At 39.9% G+C, this 21,474-nt stretch overlaps 1 protein-coding gene across 6 annotated transcripts in view; it reads left to right on the plus strand.

Annotated features, from left to right (window-relative positions):
* Nucleotides 1-21,474, plus strand: part of NFIA (nuclear factor I A) — a 586,444-nt gene that overhangs the window by 395,327 nt on the left and 169,643 nt on the right. For all 6 annotated transcript variants that reach the window (XM_034653513.1, XM_034653519.1, XM_034653517.1 and 3 more), the window contains exon 3: nt 7,815-7,880. In XM_034653513.1, coding sequence (XP_034509404.1) covers nt 7,815-7,880 — 66 coding nt within the window. The remainder of the gene's footprint in view (nt 1-7,814; nt 7,881-21,474) is intronic.

The following is a 21,474-nucleotide window of genomic DNA, read 5'->3' on the forward strand; positions in this document are numbered from 1 at the left end:
ACCTATAGTTTTAAAACCAGATTTTCTTGTATTATTTTAGTTGATCTCCACAACAATCCTGTTAAATTGGGCCAAGGTGGTGATTAGTGTCCCCATTTTACAGATGAGGAAACTGAGATCCAGAGCAGTTAAATTATATAGCTGAGATTTTTTAACACCTTTTTTTTGGTCATTTCATACTCCTTTAAGTAGTAAAATATGAATGCAAGAAAAGCTTGCAAGAAAAGCTAGCAAGAAAAGCTAATAGTATACATCCTGAGCTTAAAGAGCATGCTTCCCCTTAACAGAGGTCACTTTGTTATTGTAATAAATTTCTTTATAGATATTCAGATACAAGAAAATAATGCATATAGACTATAACTCAACTATGCTTCATTTTCATTTGACACATTTGTTTTTATAACATGAGGGTATAGAGGGAAATTTTCTATTTTAAGTTGTATAGATGACTATGTGAGTAATCTTCAAGTATATATATTCTTCTGTTTAAGAACTGCAACAACTTACTGTTCTAATTAATTTTGGTTGTGAAAAAGTGACTAAAAGGGGGATATGATGACTTTTTAAGCAGGTCTTTGTTTACATGTGAGTGGGTAGGTGACTGGTTGACTCAGGAACTTTGGAGTTCTGAATTGATCAACAGGTTACCATCACATTTCCTGTTGTGGGAAAAACAAAACTCAAAATGATTACCTGAATACTATAGTTATTTTAGTCACAAACCCTTGTTGAAGAAAACGTGACAAATTATAAATTTAGTATCATGCTTGCAGATCTTTTATAATCTGCATATTCTGGCCATTGACTTCATGCAGAACTTCATTGAAAAAGCTGATCATTACTTGAAATCAGCCTCATGCAAAGATTGAAGGTTTAAGATTGAGTCATTTTGTTATTACTTTCAGAGTGACTGAATTTGTCATTTTTAAAGCTTAGAAATGATTCCCCCTCACTGTCATAACACAATAGTTACGCCATTTTATTTTTTTTTTCTCAACGTGTTAAAACTATATCATTCCACAACCTCCTTGTGCACATAGAAAAATAACACATTTATGAGTAGGTGATAAGACAGTTGACTCACTCTTCAACCTAAACGGTCTCATCATCATACACAGTCCCGACTAAACAGATGGGCTCTGAATATCAACACTAATGCCAAAAACTCTAATTCCTGCAAATTTAATATTTCACAAATTCTTCTTCAGGAAGGCATTTAAAAATTTTTTTTCAAGAAAAAAAATGGTAGTAACCTAGATTATGTAACACTCTTAAGTATGCCCTGAAAATGCGATCCAGGGGAATGGCTAAGAGGTAGCTCTCCCGAGCAGCTGGCAGCCCCCGGGGTGGTCTGGTGGAGCCCTTCCAAGTCACTGCTGCAGGAACACAGCCTTCCCCTCCGTCCGAGTCTGGATTTTAGAGGAGAGGAAGACCCACGTGTGCACGCTAGCCTAATTCTTTTGGAACTAGGGCTTTTCCTCTGCTGCATCTCCCCATCTCCCTTCTGGTGAAGCACTTGCGTGGCACACTTCGATTACTGCGGTTTTCTCTCTCTCTCTCTCTCACACACACACACACACACACACACACACCCATACAAACACTCCTTTCTAGCTTACTGGGAAAGCGATGAGATCAAAGTTTGTATTTTAAATCCAATAAAAGATAAGACTTCCCATTTAAAGGCCTGTGGAGTGTTTCCATTTTTAAAGCTGAGAAAACTTTGATGGTGTGACTCACCTCATGATTTATCTGTGTTAAAAACTAGGTTATTGTATGTTAATTTTTCATTAAGTGGGTCACAACTGTGTACATTAATTGACATTAAATATTGGTTTGGTTATTCACTGAGCTTAAAGGATTTTTATCTATTCTCTGGAAAGCTAATAATAATTGAATATATTTAGTGGCCCCAGATTGAATGATGGCATTATAAATCTCTGTTTGTTCTTCGCCAGACCATGATGGATCATGTTAGATTTAGCTGATGGTATTGTATTCATCAGTGTTCACGTGTAAGCTACATATTGCATATACGTTTGTGCACCTAGACACTGACAATTCTACGTTCTCAGATAAAGGGTTTCGAATAATTTCCGCACACCTCAGTCTTTAAGGTCATGGTGATACTGGGAAAAAATAGATAATAGCTTTAAATTTTAAAAGTCTTAGAATATTTCTTTTGTAACTGTAGCTATAATGACTAATAAATGTGACGGTCATAGCCATTTGCCCTTCCAGATTTCTTTACTTTCATAACATGTGATGATGGATGGTCTCAGTAGAGTGTTCTAAACCTTACACTAGCAATCAGAGGGAGAACTATTTTTCCATCATAACATCACGGATGTAGAAAAAATGAACCTTGGTGTGTTTTGGCCTCTTTTGCAAAGAACTCTGTCTTCCTGAACCATAAGAAACAAAACTCACCTGAATTTTGAATATCTTTAAGGACTACAATTGTGGAGTGTAACTGTTAATTATATTCAGAGTATAATTACCCCAGGCCTTACTTTCTTTTCTTCCAGAAATGCTCCTAACTCTTCATTTATTTGCGGCAAAGTTCTCATTCCTGTCTTTGCCTTTTCTTTTCACATCACAAACAACTCCCAACTCTCTTAGGTGGAATTTTTACTTTATTTCTTTCATTTGAGTGACTCATTTTTGTTCCTGGATGCCTCTGGCTTCTTCCTATCACCTTTACATTTGGGAGATTTAGAACTGGACGTGGAAGTTTAACAAAGGCTTTTCAAACTTCATTTTTAGCCAAATCATACTGTAGGGACAGAGGTTGAAACTTGGGCTGAATTATTTTTCTAATGGAACCAGAATTTGTCCTTTTATGGTCCATAGCCTTTTGTGGATATCTTGATAACTGAATAGGAACTCTGTTGGCTGGTGTCAGGGTGGGGAGGGTTCTTCACCATGTCCTGTCTGGTCTTCCTTTATCAATTGTTCACCACAGCGGCTGCCGGGATTTTGAGGCACTCCTCAGGTGTCAGGATATGGCAGATTTCTCTCAGCTTTGTATTTTTTGAATGTGCAAAAAGATCCTCTGTCGTCCATCATTTTAGGCTGCACACATTTCTGGGGGCCTCTGGTGTGTCAGAGCCCGTCCTCAGCTCTTGTACGGAGGCGCCTCTTGTGGTGTGTCCGCCAGGGGATCATAGGAGGTGATTGTCTGCAACTGCTAAACACTGAGCAAGATTGCCCACCCACCAACCAGAGGGGTGTACCCGTCTCTCTCTTGCCAGGCCCCACTAAGGGGAACATCAAGCAGAAATAAAGGCCTTTTTTTGCCCTCCTCCTCATTTTGTGAGTCCCAATCTCCGGTGGGGATGAATTGAGTATGTTTTTCGGTCGTTGGCCTTGGCCCAGGGTTAGAAAGCCGAACAGCAAGTTCATCATATTGAAAATTCGTCTCTTGGGGCGCCTGGGTGGCACAGCGGTTAAGCGTCTGCCTTCGGCTCAGGACGTATGTTTTTCGGTCGTTGGCCTTGGCCCAGGGTTAGAAAGCCGAACAGCAAGTTCATCATATTGAAAATTCATCTCTTGGGGCGCCTGGGTGGCACAGCGGTTAAGCGTCTGCCTTCGGCTCAGGACGTGATCCCAGCTTTCTGGGATCGAGCCCCACATCAGGCTCCTCTGCTAGGAGCCTGCTTCTTCCTCTCCCACTCCCCCTGCTTGTGTTCCCTCTCTCGCTGGCTGTCTCTATCTCTGTCAAATAAATAAATAAAATCTTTTTAAAAAAAATTCACCTCTTGAGTTCAGCAGTTAGTGAATCCTTGGCTGGGCCAGGCACCCTTGGAAGGTACTGGGGACAAGACAAGAGTGAGAAAGAACTCTTTTCTTATGGAACTTAGATTCTCATAGGAAATCATTTAAGATCCCTTTAGTATAAATAGTATAAATCACACCATAAGAGATAGGTGTACAATGATGGGACTGGAGAGGAGAAAGTTTAACACCAAGTCGAGGGCAGGGAAGACTTAGCAACATTCCACCTTTGCTTCACGTCTGAAGAACATAAACTGCAGGGAATTGACGTCTATCTTTTTTGCCTGTTTGGTTTTACCTTGTTGACATGTTTTTGTCATTCTTCCCTTCCCAGAGGGAGGAGTCTCTGAAAGTCCAGGCAGAGGGGGAGCAGAACTGAGGTTGGGGCAACTGAATGCATGGATAAGTAGCAAATCCAGCACAAGGCCTCTGTTCCTGCGTTGCACAAGCTCATGGAAGCAGAGACTGATATGTCGGCAGTAGGATTCATTTTATTCCTTCCCCCAGTGATTAGATTGATAGTGAAATATCTGTCTGCGATTGACTTTTGTATACTTAGATTGAGATGAAAAATGTTTTTCTGTTTGTTCACAAAGAAGTGATTAATCCTACAGCAATATAGCTGTAGGCGCCATAAAAATGCATAGATAGATGGCTGCCAGTTCAATTAAGAGGTCTCGACCCAGCCTCCTATATGCACACCCTGTCTATTTTAGGTTTAAATTTCTGCTCATAAATTTTTTAAAAACCCAAAGAAACATTGCTTTTCAAGGTTAGGTTGAAGTCTAAGATTCCTTCAACAAAAAGCAAGTCCCTAGATGGGAAAAAAAATTGATGGCCTTAATGTACTTCCTCACAGTAGCATTTCCAACTCCATCATTTAAACACGCTTTAAATAATATTCTGTTCATTGTAATATACAGATCTTCTGGCTTTCAACCAGGGAACCGGAAGAAGTCATGCCAGATAGAAGATAGAAGCTATGAGATATGGCATCCAATTCCATGCAGTCGAGTCTGTTTTCTGGGGCCTCTCATTCTTTCAGGAGGTGGCAATCAACTTGACCCTGTGATAATTGTCACAAAAGAAAAAAAAAAAACAAAACCAAACAGTAAGCTGTGAAGTTAACCAAGGCTTCTGCTAGGTCTCTACCAAGTAGAAAAAAGAAAAGTAAGTTAATTGTTAATCTCCACGGTAGTGTTTCCATGCACTTGCTTAAGAGAGCAGCCGTTCACTTTTATCAGTTGTGTATTGGTAGAAATTAATTTGCAATTCTGGTCATCTGGTTGGCTCCACGCTTAATAGCATTGGTGACCGTTTGCAATACCAGGGAAAGTGTCCATGCATCCTCAGCATAGAGCATAGCCCCGGACAGGGTAGTTCTGTTCCTTGTTGGTTCAAAAAAGAAATGGCACTAAACGGCCCAGGGTTGAAAGTAACTACAGAAATTTTTAGATCATTTAAATTTCCTTGTCGACCTTTGGCTCTGCCTGTCCCTTACCAGGATAGTGTGTTTTACTATGCTGTCCTCGGTGGACAGCAGTGTCTCCCACTTTTGAATAAAACTGGAGAAATTAAATTCCATTTTCAGTTTGGCTAGATGCCTCCCCCCGTGTGTGTATCTGAGCTTTCAGAAGAGCGCTGCGGCCCCTTTCACACCAACTCTGAGTCTTTTCTTGCCTCTCAGTCATTTGCCGTTTATTTGCTTCTCTTTCTGTGGCTTGGAATTTTAAACTTTCTTTGAACACACCTACAGCCATCCTCTGTTGCTGTTCGTTTTCTATAATCACATTATGTTTCCATAAAGGTAGGGTGGTGAACCAAGTGTAAAAGAAAAGTCAAAAGAACAAAGTCCATTTTTATAGTATTAAAGACATTGTTTTGATCTCATTATCCTTCTTGCCTTAATATTAGTGGATAAATATCAGAAACACGATTGGCTTTTGTATATTTAGATTGAGATGAAAAATGTTTTCCCGTTCACAAAGAAGTGATTAATCCTGAAGATACTATATTTAGAAGAAGAACATCGGCTAAGCTCTCATATTTCCACCAGTTAGGTTTGCTGGTATTACTGCAACATAAGTGTTCTATTTGGCAGAATTTTATGTATCCTTTTTGGGATGTGATCAGGAAGAATTTTAACTTTCCCTAAAACAAAATTAAGTATTTTTAAAATTTTAATTATCAATATTAACGGTTTAAAATTTTCTTGGACAAAAATAATGAAAGTATGCCTTTCACCTAAAACATGTTGAAATGCTTTTCAGACTATTTACTTTGTAATTTTTTATGGCAAAACTATAGGTTCTTTCTGTAGAAAAAGAGAAGGTAGTCATGCCATATTTTTTAATTGCTTGCTTATAAAAGTAATATTAATTTATGGAATTAAAATTTCACATATGGTCCAATGTAAATTTGCATTTCCAGTTTTCACTGCAGGCTCCGCATTTGATTCAGGGATCATTCTGAAGGATTTCTCTCAAGCTTTTTTAGCTAGCATGCTTTTGTTTGTGTTTTCACTATGGCAATTGTTACAAAATGATAAAAGCTATCACTTTGCCAGACGTGAGTAAAAATTCATCTTTCACATCTTTTGTTATTGGCACTTTTGGATCAGCATAGAATTTTCGCCGTAGTCACCGGGTTAAGATCATCTGAAAACTTAAAGATAGACATTTTCCTTGTAGTACTTCCCTATAATTAAAATCCTCATTTGCTTAAAAGCAGAGAGCCTTTCTAAAGTAATAAATTAGCATTCCTCAACCTCAGGTCACTAGGAGTGCTACTTCTTTTTGCAATACCTCTGAAGAAAGAGAATAATAATGCTATAAATTATTGAAATAGAAGTAGAAATAGAAGTAATATTTTGAAATAGTAATATTTTCAGTTTAATCACAGTTAAGCGTCATGACCTTTTGATCTTGCACTGAACTTCTTGCTGAAATGCAGTCAAATTTTAGACAGCCAACTCTAACCCTGTGAAGCCAAGGTAAAATTATTAGCCAGACTTTGCACGGATATAGAGGTTTTTCTAAAAAAAATTTCTGTTTGTTTGTTTTTAGATAATGTTATATACTGTTTCAAGTCTCAGCCTATGTTTCACAGCACAGAAATTTACCCTTGAAATATTTTGCCTGATTTTTGTCTCCTCCCTCCAAAAAAATGTCTAAGTATGTTTAGATCTAATTGGGCGAGATTCTTTTGCTCTAACTTAATTTGATCTCATCTTTAAAATTAAATGTTATTGCGTCAAAAATGAGCCCATTTAGAAATTACCTGAATTAATTTTTTTAGTTTGGAAAGAATTGTATTTTTAAAATAAAAAAAAAAAAGGCATTCCATGAAGGTGTGCAGGAACCTGTTAAGTCTTCTTAGGAGCTCCCAGAGGCATCAGTGCAAGAGGAAAATCTTACTTGCAAAGTGGGGGAAACCTGTCCCTTTCAGAAAGATGCCTTTGAGTGATTCTGTGATTGCAAGGGAACACGCCTGAGTATTAGGACTCTTGTATTTAGTGGCGTTAGCCTGCGTCGTGTGTTGCTGTGGTACAGAGCTAAATATCAACAGAACTTGTTACTGTTGTTTGGGTTGCTTTTATATACCAGCTTCAAAATATGTTTTGACACTTTATTATGTTCTGAATCAAGCTTCAGATGGGTGTAATGAAGGATGAAGTCTTTATCAGACTCTAGTGTATAAATAATGAAGAAGAGACAGTTTGGAAATGGTTTCTCTGTAAGAGAATGGTTTCTGAAGAGTTTCGAGTTATGATCTGGCATGAGCCAGATGCCGCTGGAGGCATACCCAGAACGGAGCGTCCTCTCTCTGAAGGCACGGGCTGCTGCCGCTGCTTTTCTCCCCCTTTCTTATCTTCCCCTTCCCCTGCTTTTTTTTTTTTTTTTTCTCATTCATCTTGTCATTCCTATAATGTTCTCATTCCTAGTTTCCATGCTGAACCTTTTGAGAAAGTCTGGCACCTCTGATCCACTTTCCCTCGCAGACCCTGTAATTTTTGGCTGTATTTTTATGTTTTTCAGATTCAAGTCAATCTGAAAGTCCCAGCCAGCCAAGTGATGCTGACATTAAGGACCAGCCAGAAAATGGTAAGTTTAGTTGGGAACTCTAGCTGCTGCTTTCAGAGTCCAGCGGTAGCCAGGAGCCAACCAAGTACAAGGATTTTGGGGTCTGCCCTATGGGCAGCTTATAGTAGGAATGACTTTGATGACTCAAGGAGGTCTCGGGATCATTCTAGCAGCTCCAAGCCCTTCTCCACCCCTCTCCCGAACACCATCAGGGTCCTCATGAGAACCTTAGTTCCCAAGAGCATTGATGACTATGAGAGAGAGGTAGGGCTGATTTACCAAATCACAACCTTCTACAGCACGAGCGAGCAGCCACCGCCTCTCTGTTTCAGTTTTCGTTCCTTCTAAGGTGGCAAATGCCCTGCCACCTTCTTCACTGGTGATTTAAGGGCATCACTGACAAATATTTTTGTAGCCTTTCAGAGCTCAACCCTTTCCTAATTGCTTTCAGAAAATGATCTCTGCCTTTGAAGGATTTTCCACTTTAAATTGTCTGAAATAAAACAGTAAGGGTACATGACAGTATTAACTTCCTAAATTGTGTAATTATATACATTTTCTGGTGCAGAAACTTGATTAGCATAGAATGCACACTTCATATACAAATATAATAGTATCCAGGAAAGTACTCAATCTGTGGTAGGCGCTCCAAGTACAAAAGAGATTGTTATAGGTTGGAATTTAAGATAGAGTAAAACTATCAGTTTTGGTAAAAACTGAAAAGTGAACTGGCAGTCCCTACCCTATACTAAACATTGTACTATGTACTTTCCCCGATTTCATCTCATAAGATTTCAAAGTGTTCTTCCTCAGTGATAGAACTAGAGGCTCTAATGGGGAGGCTTGACCTTGAGGGGCCTGTGAAGGGCATATGGCATCCTGGTTAAAGCCTCAGGCCATGGCTTCAGACCTGCATTCAAATTCTGCCTCTGCTATTTCTTACCTTTGTAACATTGAACAAGTTATTTAACCTCTCAAGGTATAAAGTTATTCCTCATCTTTAAAATATATGGTAATGTATGATAAGAGCCTACCTGTTGAAGAGCTACATAAGATGCACATATTCATGTAGCTTATAAAAAATTTTTAGCTCTTCCATATTACTCATTATTTTTCTTGTCAGTATCATCCATTACCATATCGGTTTCTCATCTACTTAGAATGACCACATTCCTTTGGTGGCTTTTTTGTTGTGCTATACATTTTTCCATTTTGATCTCCGTCAGAGCTTTTGGAATGGATAACGTAAACTGAATTATGTTGGTATTGTAGGATAGAGGATTTTTACCACATGAGATATCCTCTCACTGCAGAATTTGTTTCATTTCCCAAGCCTGGGAAATTCTTGATCTCGTTGCTGGATTCTGACATTAAATATGGACTCTCTGGCTATCCCTCTTCTTATTCTGGTGTTTTAGTGGTATTTTCCTTATCAAAGTTGTCTCTTCAAAGCAAGCATAAGAAAAGAGAGACCCCTGAATCTTGTCTTTAGTGCCATAAATAGCTACATCTTATTAATTGTTTGACATTTTGAAAGGGATATTTATACATTAGTTTCGTCCTTTAGTTCCATGTGACTTACAGGTGATACCTTAAATGTTTCATTTTTCGATCATACTTATATATAATCTGCCTGAAGTTGTGTCCAGAGATACTCATTTTATTCTTATTTCATTTTTAAGAATTTGTGGGCTGTACGGGTATGTGGTTTGCGTATTTAGGGCTGGCCGTCCCTCCAGCAGGCCTGCGATTCATCTGTCTTCATAAAATGGCCGACAAGCTGTTCACATGCAAATATAAATTGAGAGCATGAGAGGCCTGGCATGCCTTTCTGGAGCTGCCTGTAATACCGATATTGTGCATTTCCCATTCCAAAAAGCAACCAGGATCGAGCCTGGATTTTTCGGCCAAAGGCACAGAGATATTAGCCACGTTCCCTTTTAACCCCAGATTACTTGGTGCTGCTTCAAGGATTCATGATACTGTTTAGGGGCGGGGTGGGGGATGGTAGGATCCTGTGAGTTCGAAGAAGGTATTACTATCTGGAGGAGAAAGTAATAAGTTCCCATGTTTCAAATTTATATGTATTTCAAAGAAACAGAAGTAGCGGCTGCTTTGTCTCAGACGACTCCAGGTGAAGCTTAGCCTAGAGGAACGGCAGCCACCTCCATTTCCTCTGCCTGCCTTTTGTCAATCTCACATGAAGTGATTGGAGAAAACATGATTTTGCCTCTTTTTCTAAAGACACAGAATCCCTAAAGGAAAGTAAATGAAGAGTTCAGGACCAGGTATTTACGTGCATTAGAGAACTTTCTAGTGTTGCTTTGACCAAGAGTGATTTTTCTTCTTCATTACCCAGGTTATGGAGGATGAGTTCCTGAAAGGTGTTTGTTTTGTTTGTTTCATTGTTGTTTTTAAAAAGGCAGCGCTCATAAATGTAGCAACCAACCTCTGAGAATTTTTGGAATCTGGGTGGGTGAAGAAGTGACAGACTCTGGTCTTCAAATAAAGTGGGAACGCGTTCCATCTTCTTTACGTATATATGCGAGGGGAAATCATATTCTTTTTATCCTAGCTCTTGAGGAGCAAGGTAATGGGAAACGAATGGCATTTTCCTCGTAAACCATGAAGAATGAATAGACAAATGGTAACATGCCGTTTCATCCAAAACCATAAACGAGGCCGTGTAACTTTACCTAAAGTAGATGCAGCTGTGTCTTCCCTGTCCAACTAGTCTGTTTTTTTCTGTGGAATTGTTGCTTTCTTTTCTTGTACTCCCTTAAGACTTCAACTGTAAAAGAAAACAAATCTTTGTCCAATTAGAGTATTAGATGGGAATTTGAAGGAATTATTTGAAGCCCAGAGATAAAATATCAGAATCTCTGAGACTCAAAATTGGTCTAATATAATGATTAGAAACTCCGCCTCGAGAGTCAGACAGACCCAAGTTCAGGTGAAGTAATGGCTGGGTGACTTTGAATAAGCTACTGCCCCAGTCTCAGTTTTCTTATCAGTAAAATAGGAAGAGTAAAAGAACATATTTTGTATTAAAAGGGAGAATATGTACATGAAACAGCATCATGTCTGGTTCATAGTAAGGACTCAAAGAAAAGTAGCCATTATCACTCTTAGTTCAAGCTCATCTTGGTAAAGAGCATACATATTGGAGAGGCCAAAAGCTGGGAGATTTGGAATGGGAGGGGGATAGTGTCAGAAATAAACCAAGACTTTTAGAGAGGTACCTTTTGTAGGTACCTACTCTGTTCTGAAATGTCAGATATAAGTCTTAAATCTGTCCGTAATCCCCACAGTGCCACATCTGTTTTATTTTGTGGACTGTTCCTCACTCTGTTCACCCCCTAGGGGTCGATTACCACGGACCTGATTGAGAGTTGCCAGAACCTTCAGAATGAGCACTCCCAGAGAAGGTGATTCTGGAAAGAAGGGGCCCCACCTAGATGGCTTTAATTTTAGCCGAGTCCTTCCTTGGCACCAACCACATGGAATCTGGCCTATTAAAAACTATAAGCTGATTAACGGTTGGGTTCATGACCAGTTCTTTTTAAAACAATCTTGCTGAGCATGTAGCTCTGTGCCTTGAACTTAACAGGTACCTGGGTATTTATTCTCTTAAGAAATAGAATTAATAAGTAGATGTGAATATGTTCTCATTATCCCCAAATATTTTGCAAGTGTCTGCTCACTGTTGATTTACCAAGAGGTTTTTAAAGAAACAAATATCAAAAATTAAAAAAACCAAACAAACTGGAGGTGCAAAAAATCGAGTTTGGGTGTGGCGAGAATTGCACACGGTCATGTGGACGTACATGTGCAGTTAGGACTGATAGTGCTAGGAAGCCAAAGCCAGAGGCTGTGCTGATGTCCACGGTAGGCCAGCTTGTACCTCTGCCCCGCCCACATGAGCAGGTGTGAGCGAAGACATGAGATGCTGTCATGTCAGCTTCCGCTTGCTTACCACAGGGGATGAAATTCAGACAATGTTCTCAGCTCTGACCGGAATTACGCATTTAATTCTTCTGTATTTTCCCAAAACCCCCTTTCTGGCTTTTCAAGAGACTCTGAAGGTGATAAGCCTTCTTTGTTGGACTTTGACTTAGAACATCTACTCAAACCACCTTCGTGAAGTCCTGTGGGGTACTTTGGCTACTGTTAATGGTGTGTATAGGGACAGAACATTTGAAATGACTGCGTGATATTTACGGGACCTGTGAACAGTCCCCTAAAGCTCGTGTTCTGTGGCTCATCGGGTCAGTTATTAATGAGTGAAAAGCTCATGCGGTAACCCTCCTACTTAATTCAAGTCATGCTTCTGTAGGGCCACACCGAGTCCATGTCTGAGGGAATAGCATCGTCCATCCGGCATTGGGGCTCTGAAAGCGCACTCCCCGCTGGGACGTGCTGTGAAAACACCCTTCACTGAAAAAAAGAAAAATATGGGATTCCCTTGTCAGGAAAAGAAAAGCTGTGTTCACATGTTTTTTCCCCTCTATTTACTCTCTCTCATCACCTGCACCGACTACTATTAATAGCCTCATCTTTGTGGTTTTTCAAATGTGATATTTATAACAGGAAAGCAGAGTTGGTATTTGGATTATTTCCTTTAGGCTTAATCATGTTTGTTCTTCCTCATTTATCTGGTGGTCGCCCATATGTTGGTGGCGTAAACCCTCAGATGGGCCTTTGCAATCAGTGGAAAGCCATTAATCATGATGCTTGCCCCAGATTTTGAAAATTTCCAGCACTACCTGCCAATTTGAAAATCACCCGAGAGAATTGGTTGAGTGTGGCTCTCTGGTCACCAGCGTCATTGTGTCATTTCCATCTTGTATCGCCACACTAGACATTGTTACTAAACGTTGCTGCATGAACAAGGAATGTACTCCAACCACAATCACATCTCCCTAGTCATCCATTAACTCATTTCTGTGAGTATTTTGAATATTTCAATACTTATGAAATAACTTTCAAAGCTACTGACTTGCTGACTTAAGATTTATGTGTGGGATCCACTTTGTAATTTGCGGGTGAGCTAAGAGAACCGAACATTTCTACTTCTCTTACGGATAAACATTGTTTTATCTGATAATACGCTCTTAACACCTTGGAGGCCCTATGCTTTAACTTTTCTTCACTACCTCCTCAAATATATAGGGGGTATATTGCAGGGTTACAATATTAATACATAGTGGGAAGGCAAAATAAAATTCGTAATTCCAAACTCTAAGAATTGTCTCTTACTTACTCCTGGTGGGACTGCCCATTTTAGGAACTGTTTTTGATTAATGTGTCATTTTGGTTGGGTCATTTTAGGAATTTTGGAGGCAATACAACCTTATAATTTGCACTTTCCTAGGAGAGCAAAAGCACTCTAGCACCATTGACTTGTAAATACAATTTATCAATATTTCATAATTTGCATGAGTTTCTTTGACAATTACCTAGCAACTGTTATTCTCGGCAGTGTTCGCTCAGAAACCGCCGCAGGGACAGATGCAGCGGAGTGACCACCAGCATAACAGCAGTAACAATAATGATCGGTATCCTAAACCACGTAAAGACCCCAACTTACGGAGACATTCAAACCCGCAAGCCTTCAGGTTTCCAGATCTGTATAATTAAATTCTGACTGATGAATTTTCAGCAATGCAATGGAGCTCGCCTCTCTCCTGTAAGAGACTAGAGAACCAGAATTTGGTTTGATCTAAAAATGTCATTCTGAGACCAGGTGAATTGTGCTTTCTTAAATATTGCTAGCAGATGTGACCCATCGTTATTTGCAGAGGCTCTTTAGAAATGCCTCCAGACAAAGGAAAGTCTTGGATCTTGCCTTTTGAAAGATGAGGTACCAGGTGAGGCTGCAGGCTTCCCCTCCCTCCCCCCACATGCTTCCTGCAGTGTAGACTAGGTTGAGCTTTACCTCGGGACCCAGTGTCGTTAAGGAGCTCTTTGAATTGAAAAACAGGGAGGAAATTTGTAGTCTTTCTTAAAAAGTAGTTTTACCTCACATATTATGGGTATTTTATTGTCTACATACAGACAGTAACTAGCTGAATAGACTTTAAGTGGTTGGCTAGTGGCCAAAATAGGGAGTGTTTTAGACCCACATTCCCTGATGTCTAAATTCTCAAATGGACTGGATGGGTGGTCTAGTTCAGACATCTTTCCTCCTCCACCTCCCCTCCCCCCATCCCTCACACACAAATAGTTACGGAGGAAAGACGTAGAGGGATTTCTTCTGGTCCTCACAATTTTTCGTGCCTGTGACTCTTGGCCCAGGAGTCACGACCATTTGAGTGCCTGTTGGATGTCACGTTCTAAGTAGAAAGGCATTTTTAAGTGTTGATTTATAATTTATATGGGATTGTGTAAATCTATCCATAGACCTTGATTCCAAAACTGTGAAGCAATACCATTCCTGTAGTATTTGAATTGGGCTCAGAAAAGAACGTAAATGAGGAGCCGTCATCAAATCACAGTGTGGTAGAAGGTACACCTGGCGTTTGTCTCCAGCTCCATCTGCTGTTGTTTGGTTTTCCCTATGATCTGAGCCTGAACAGCTCTGATAGGACCCTTTGACAGAGTAGGACCTTAGAAGGACCTGCAGGGTACTTTTAATGGTCACTTTCGCATACCTCTCCATCAATTAAAAATCAGCACGGTGAGATATCAGGGAGGCTAGTTCGGGTGGGGAATGGTGTATGAGCTTTCCTTGCCACAAATAATAGGGTCTGATTTGACACTGGAGTGTGAATTTGTTGATTTAAAGCCTGTACACTGTTTTTTTGGAAGGAATTATCCATTTGTGGATAATATTAGAAAACTGAATGTAATATATAAATAATTTATTTGGGGATTTGGAGTCACTAATCCAGATTGATTAGTTGTCTGCTACAAAAATGCATGTGGCCACAAGGATTTTTGGCACCTTTTCTCCCTACAGCTTCCCTATTCTTTTTCTCTTCTTCAGGTTTTACTCAGCTCCAGGCAACTCTGTTCCCTTGGCATTAGCTTGTCGTTAAGGAAATCTACTGGTATATCTCAAATAGAGGTGGGGCGAGGTAATATTTACTGCAGATTACTCTGCCCCATCTCAGTTGTTCACTTCTGTACTTGGTTGATTTTCACCCAAAGGAAACAAGGGAGTCTCCAAGGGAGTCTCCTGTGCCTTTTCTGCAGGCATCATATGGTGCATATCGAAAGAGAGAAGTGGAAAGGATGTTGTGGCAAGGCCCAACCAAGTAGGAATAGGCTTCCAACAATCTCTCCATGAAGGAAAGTCGGTGTTTTCTTAGGTCTCTGTAGGTATTTTGCAAGCAGAGAGTTTCTCAGGAAGCAGCATTTGTAAACTCAAGAGATGAGCAAGGAGAAGCCAAATCACAGCTTCCGAATAGGTAATAGGTCAGATCAGCAAAGGAGAGTTGCCACTCCAAGCCTGACACTGAGCTTCTGTTAAGAGAAAATCAGTTGTCCAAGTTACTTAAAGACTTTGTACCTCAATTTTCTCATAAGTAATTCAACAGATAGTTATTAAGAATCTGCTGGGTACATTCGAACAATGTGCTAGACGCATTGAGGGAATACACCAATGGAGCAGACATCCCGTTCTTGAGGACTCGCTAGTCTAGTGGGGGGAAGAGGCTTAATTCATCCATCCATTCAACAAATGTTTATCTAGTGCATGTTAAGAACTGGGTGCTGCACTGAGCAAAACAGAGAAAACCTTACCTTCTGGTGGGAGGAGAAAGTGAACTAACTAATACATATGTAATGTGCCCAGTGATATTAAATATTATGAAGAAAAATAGGGACAGATAAGGGGAGAAATAGTGGAGGATATGGGTGCTATTTTACATAGTGTGGTCAGGGAAGGCTTTTCTGATCTGTTAACATGTGGGTTCAGATCTGAATAAGGTGAAGAAGAGAACTATGCAGACATTACACATTTTGACTCTAGAGAGATCAGTAAGTGTAAAGGCTTTGAAGGAGGTTGGGGGAACAGTAACAGGGTCAGTGTGGCTTGAGGGGCACAGATAAAGGAGAGAGCAATTGGAGAGGAGGGTAGCAGGAAAAGAAATTGTATCATACCTTTTAGACCAAGGAAAAGAAATCGTATCAAACCTTTTAGGCCAAGGAAAGGACTCAGCAAATCCTTGCTAAGCTGTGATATGCTCTACAGAGGAATGCTCACACCAAATCCATTCATTTCTTGATATAATAAATATATCCCAAGCCCCTATGATCTGTGAGATACTTACTGTTTAGTGACGAGCAAAGCAAGCATAGAGTCTAGTGTGGAGTTCTAGACAAAGGCCTGATTTGTAACATTGCCAAAAAGAGAGACTCTCTCATCTACCATGGCAACATCCTTTAGTATCCCCAAAGGTTTTTCCTTATGCATGTAATACTAAAACCTGAGTTACTTACATGGGATACTTGACTTCACATACCCACTCATGCAAAGGATTCCTTTTTCATTTAATGGAAATCTAAATCTGTGGGCTTCCAGCTTATCCCTTATCTCATGACACCATTTAGATCATAAGCCCCCAGGTCTCAAGTACATTTACCGTGAAGCTTCATTTTTCTCCCTAATAGTTACCAGATTTAGCAATAAAAATAGAAGACACCAGGTTAAATTGGAATTTCATATAAATAAACAATAATTTTGTATTAAATGGGTATACTTATATTTAAAAAAGTATTTGTTTATCTAAATTAACTCCTATATTTTATCTGGCAGCCAGTCCTAATTCTCTACACAGCCCGGTGTACAATAGTAACATCAGCATATGAAAAGTTTTGATTAGTCTGTGGTAATTTCTCTGATCACAAAGGGTCAAACCACTAGAATTTCAGCCACTGAAAATGAACCCTGGGGGAAGAGTACCACAAAGCTCTAACGAGTTGACTATTTAAATTCTATTCCTCCTGCATCTGCTGGTACCTAGTCCAGCAGATGCAGGAGGAACAATAAGCCTCTTGTAAGGCACACTGAACAGGTACAGTGTAGTAGTTGAGAGCCATTCAACCTATGCAAGTAAATTTGTAAGTTGAATTAGTGGGATAACAGTTGAGTAAGCCATTGGACAGTCTGCGAGTCACTTCTTCAGAACAAATGCGGAGGAAGTATACTTTGTTACAAGATTTAGTTATCAGCAGATTATTTGCTTCATGAAAGATGATGAAAGTAGAAAATCAGTCAAATAATAAAGCACTGGGAAATTCCACATTCGAAGGTGAAGTAAACGAAGGGCATTTCAGATCGACTTGAAAATAGAAGGTGCCATATTTTTCATGTGCTATATGGGAAATGAAATGTATATGTTTTCGTTTGTAATTGAGGACTGTTTTGCTAGGTGTGACAGAACTTGTCAGAATATGTTACAAAAACATAGTGGGATCTTTGAACCTTCCCATTCAAAATAAAGAATAGTGTTCACAAATTCAAGGAAAATAGTTTGGGAAGTTGGGGTTAAACTCTACTGGGCTTTAGAGCCAGATAACGATAAAAATAATGATTTTGGTGATAGTATCATGATAATAGCTTGCATTCATTGTGGACTTTCTGTGTGCTGGCTTGCTACTTTGGACATTCCAAGAAGACTATGTCCCTGGTGGAATTATATGTGCAGGGATTCATCTGGGGTAAAGCCTATTAAATATAAAGAGAGGGAGCAAGAGTCAGTTGGGAGGGCTTTCACACCACAATACTGACCTGAAACCTGTGGAAGGGGATGGGGCAGGAAGGAGGATTGGGTTGGAAAAATCTCACATAGCAGTAGGCCTCTAAGAAAGTTGTATACAGGCCAGTGGAGAGTCTTTGAGCCAAAGTCACCTATTTTAAGAGTTCTGTGTCCCATGGGGGGGCCTGGGTGACTCAGTCGGTTGAGTGTCCGACTCTTGGTTTGGGCTCAGGTCACAATCTCAGGATCATGAGATTGAGCCCTGCATTGGGCTCAGCGCTGAGCATGGAGTCTGCTTAAGATTCTCCCTCCCTCTCCCTCTGCCCCTCCCCCTCCCACTTGCGCTCACTCTCTCTCTCTCTCTCAAAAAAAAAGTTCTGTGTCCCATTGGAATGGGTCTGCATTAGTATTCTCTCCCTTAGTCGTTGGCTGGGATATCCTGGAGGAAGGGTGACTTGAACAGAGGGATGGGGTCATCAGGCAAGTATGCTTCTTGCAGCAAGTGATCTGATGGGTCATTTTCATGGTCACCACAGCAAGGCATTGTGCTAGGAGTTCTCTCATCCATATTTAATCCTAATACAACCCTACAGAAAGAGGTACTGTTGGCGTGCCCATTTTACATATGAGGAAACAGAAACACAAAGAATTTAAATAGTTTGTCCACCATCCAGAAGGTGGAAAGTGTATTCAAACTTACTCTAACTCCAGAGTCTAATTGCTTATCCATTACATTGTATTGTAGAAAGAACGGTTTTCAGTCTCTGGTTCCATAACTTATTGATTATGTAAATTTGGGCAAGTAGTTTGAACTCTCGGACTTGTGTTTCCTCATTTATAAGGTGGGATGTCATCACCTTCCCAGGAAATATGTTTTTGTCGCTGTTTTGTTTTGAGCTTAAACAATGTTAGTGCCTTTTCCTTCCTCATGTTTTTCTCTCATCTGGGATTGTCATCTCTTCCTTTATTCCTTATCTCATCCTCCCAGGTATCTGCCTCAGCCTTGCTCAGCCTCCCACAGGTTTCATTATGTCCTCAGAACTAACAGGACTGTTTCTGTGCACGTTTTGTGTGAATGTACGCAGGGATGTGAAGTACCCAGAACTTGTAGAGATCCGTAGTAGATACGCAATCAAGTGTAGCCCGCCTTCTCGTTCATCTACCTCGTTGCCTCACAGACATGAGCCATATGCCAGGGGGCAATCCAGAACACTTTTTTTTTTCTTGCTTTAGATATTTGGGGGGCAAAATTACATTCTTATTTTTCTTATGAACAGTCTTTACTCTTTTTCCCTACAATCTCAAGTATTATGAGAGCTTGATTCTTTAATGGATGGTTTTCAACAGTGGGCTAAATTTTCACTCGATTTTTCTGCTGGAGATGAAGAGTATAAAATGAGATGAGTTGTAAGGTATTTATACCAGATGCCATTACGTTTGTCGAATAGCATAAAACAGTTATGGTTGCCAATAAATTTGAAAGTATTTCAGTGGCAAAAGATGTAGGAATGTATTTATTGAAGACATAAAGTATTTATTTCTGTTCCCCATTTTTTGTGCCTACAATAGGAACTTGCACCTCGTCCCTTTGATTTTAGATTTCTGAATTATTTAAAAGAATAGGCTAATTCTCCATTTCAAGTGAGACCAAGTTCAATAGGATACCCGATTCCTAGCATGTCCCACATTCACAGATCATGTTAACTCCATAGAGAGGTTTATCTTCTCTTAAAATTGCAAATGCTGCCCAAACTGAAAGCTTTTCCATTAAATGCATTCTTGCAGCTTCAGACTGTAAGGAAGATCCTTAACGACAGAGAGGGGGACAAGGAAGCACCTTGTTGTCAGAGCATCAGCCAGTTCTGAGAGCAGCAGTTCAGAACATGCATGTCCTTTGAGTTCTAGTGGGTTTGCAAATTGATATCATGAAATACATAGAAGGAAAACTCAGCACATACCAACACACTCTTTTTTTTTTTTATAATTTTTATTTTATTAGTCACCATACAGTACATCCCCAGTTTGTGATGCAATGTTCCATGATTCATTATTTGCATATAACACCCAGTGCACCATGCAATACGTGCCCTCCTTAATACCCATCACTGGCCTATCCCAATCCCCCACCCCCCCCTCCCCTCTGAAGCTCTCAGTTTGTTTCCCGGAGTCCACAGTCTCTCATGGTTCATTCCCCCTTCTGTTTACACCCCCTTCATTCTTCCCTTCCTTCTCCTACCGATCTTCCTATTTCTTATGTTCCATAAATGAGTGAAACCATATGATAGTTGTCTTTCTCTGCTTGACTTATTTCACTTAGCATAATCTCCTCCAATACCGTCCATGTTGCTGCAAATGTTGGGTAATCGTTCTTTCTGATGGCTGAGTAATATTCCATTGTATATATGGACCACATCTTCTTAATCCAGTCATCTGTTGAAGGGCATCTCGGCTCCTTCCACAATTTAGCTATTGTGAACAATGCTGCTATGAACATTGGGGTGCATAGGGTCCTTCTCTTCACTACGTCTGTATCTTTGGGGTAAATACCCAGTACTGCAATTGCTGGTCATAGGGTAGCTCAATTTTTAACTTTTTAAGGGACCTCCACACTGTTTTCCAGAGTGGCTGTACCAACTTGCATTCCCACCAACAGTGTAAGAGGGCTCCCCTTTCTCTACATCCTCTCCAACATTTGTTGTTTCTTGCCTTGTCAATTTTTGCCATTCTAACTGGTGAAACGTGGTATCTCAAGGTGGTTTTGATTTGAATTTCCCTGATGGCTAATGATTTTGAACATTTTTTCATGTGTCTATTAGCCATTTGTATGTCTTCATTGGAAAAGTGTCTGTTCATATCTTCTGCCCATTTTTTGATTTATTTGTTTCACGTGTATTGAGTTTGAGAAGTTCTTTGTAGATCTTGGATACTAGTCTTTTATCTGTAGTGTCATTTGCAAATATCTTCTCCCATCCCGTGGGCTGCCTCTTAGTTTTTTTGACTGTTTCCTTGGCTGTGCAGAAGCTTTTTATCTTGATGAAGTCCCACAAGTTCATTTTTTTCTTTTGTTTCTCTTGCCTTTGGAGATGCCAACACACTCTTTTGACCAGTGGTTGCCAACTGGTGGTCCTTGAAAGGGACAAAAAGAAAAATATTTAAAGAAATTATGCATTTTTCCCCCTAGAAAAAGCTACACAGGCTGAAGATTTTTGCTTTTGACTCTGTTTGTGAACTCACTGGTTATCTTACACATACAGAGATTTAGAGTTTGGATTTGTTAAATAAAAGGTGGGGGAGAGATGAATTATCCATTATTTAATAAAGACAGCAAATTAAATACTTTGAGAAAGAGGCCACATGATAGGAAAATATTACAGGATGTCTTAGTGGAGAAAAGATACAGAAGCCTCAGTTATAGACCAGTGGTTGAATAATAGCGTTTAAGTTTCTTTTATGGAAGGAGAGAGAAGAAGAGAAAAGCAGGTGCCAGTAAGAGTCAGTGCAGACTGGTTGTGGCCACTGGCTGCCCATCATCTCTATAATGTATTCCTCCATTCATTTTTTTAATAGATATTGTCAAATTCAGTTCTACATGAGCAGAATTGATAGTGAGGGTCAATGGTGAAAGCAGCTCAAAGCAGGAGGCTGAGATAGCGCTTCTCTACGTAAATTGCTCAGGAAAGCGTAGTTGTGGAATACAAGATCTAAAGAAAGTTTGGGTAGCCTGATCATACATAATTGTGTAGAACATTTGAGTTCCAGGCTCAGATCTCTCCCTCTATGGATTCTTCCTGTGCATCAATAGGAGAGGCAAGAGAACTGACCAGGATTGAATAATATTATGTCCTAGAAACTTGAAATCACTTGGATATCTTAATTTGGCATAATAGTTCTGAGAGGATGAGGAAAATGAG

This window comes from Ailuropoda melanoleuca, chromosome 2 (assembly GCF_002007445.2).
Source record: "Ailuropoda melanoleuca isolate Jingjing chromosome 2, ASM200744v2, whole genome shotgun sequence".
Taxonomy (NCBI): Eukaryota; Metazoa; Chordata; class Mammalia; order Carnivora; family Ursidae; genus Ailuropoda; species Ailuropoda melanoleuca.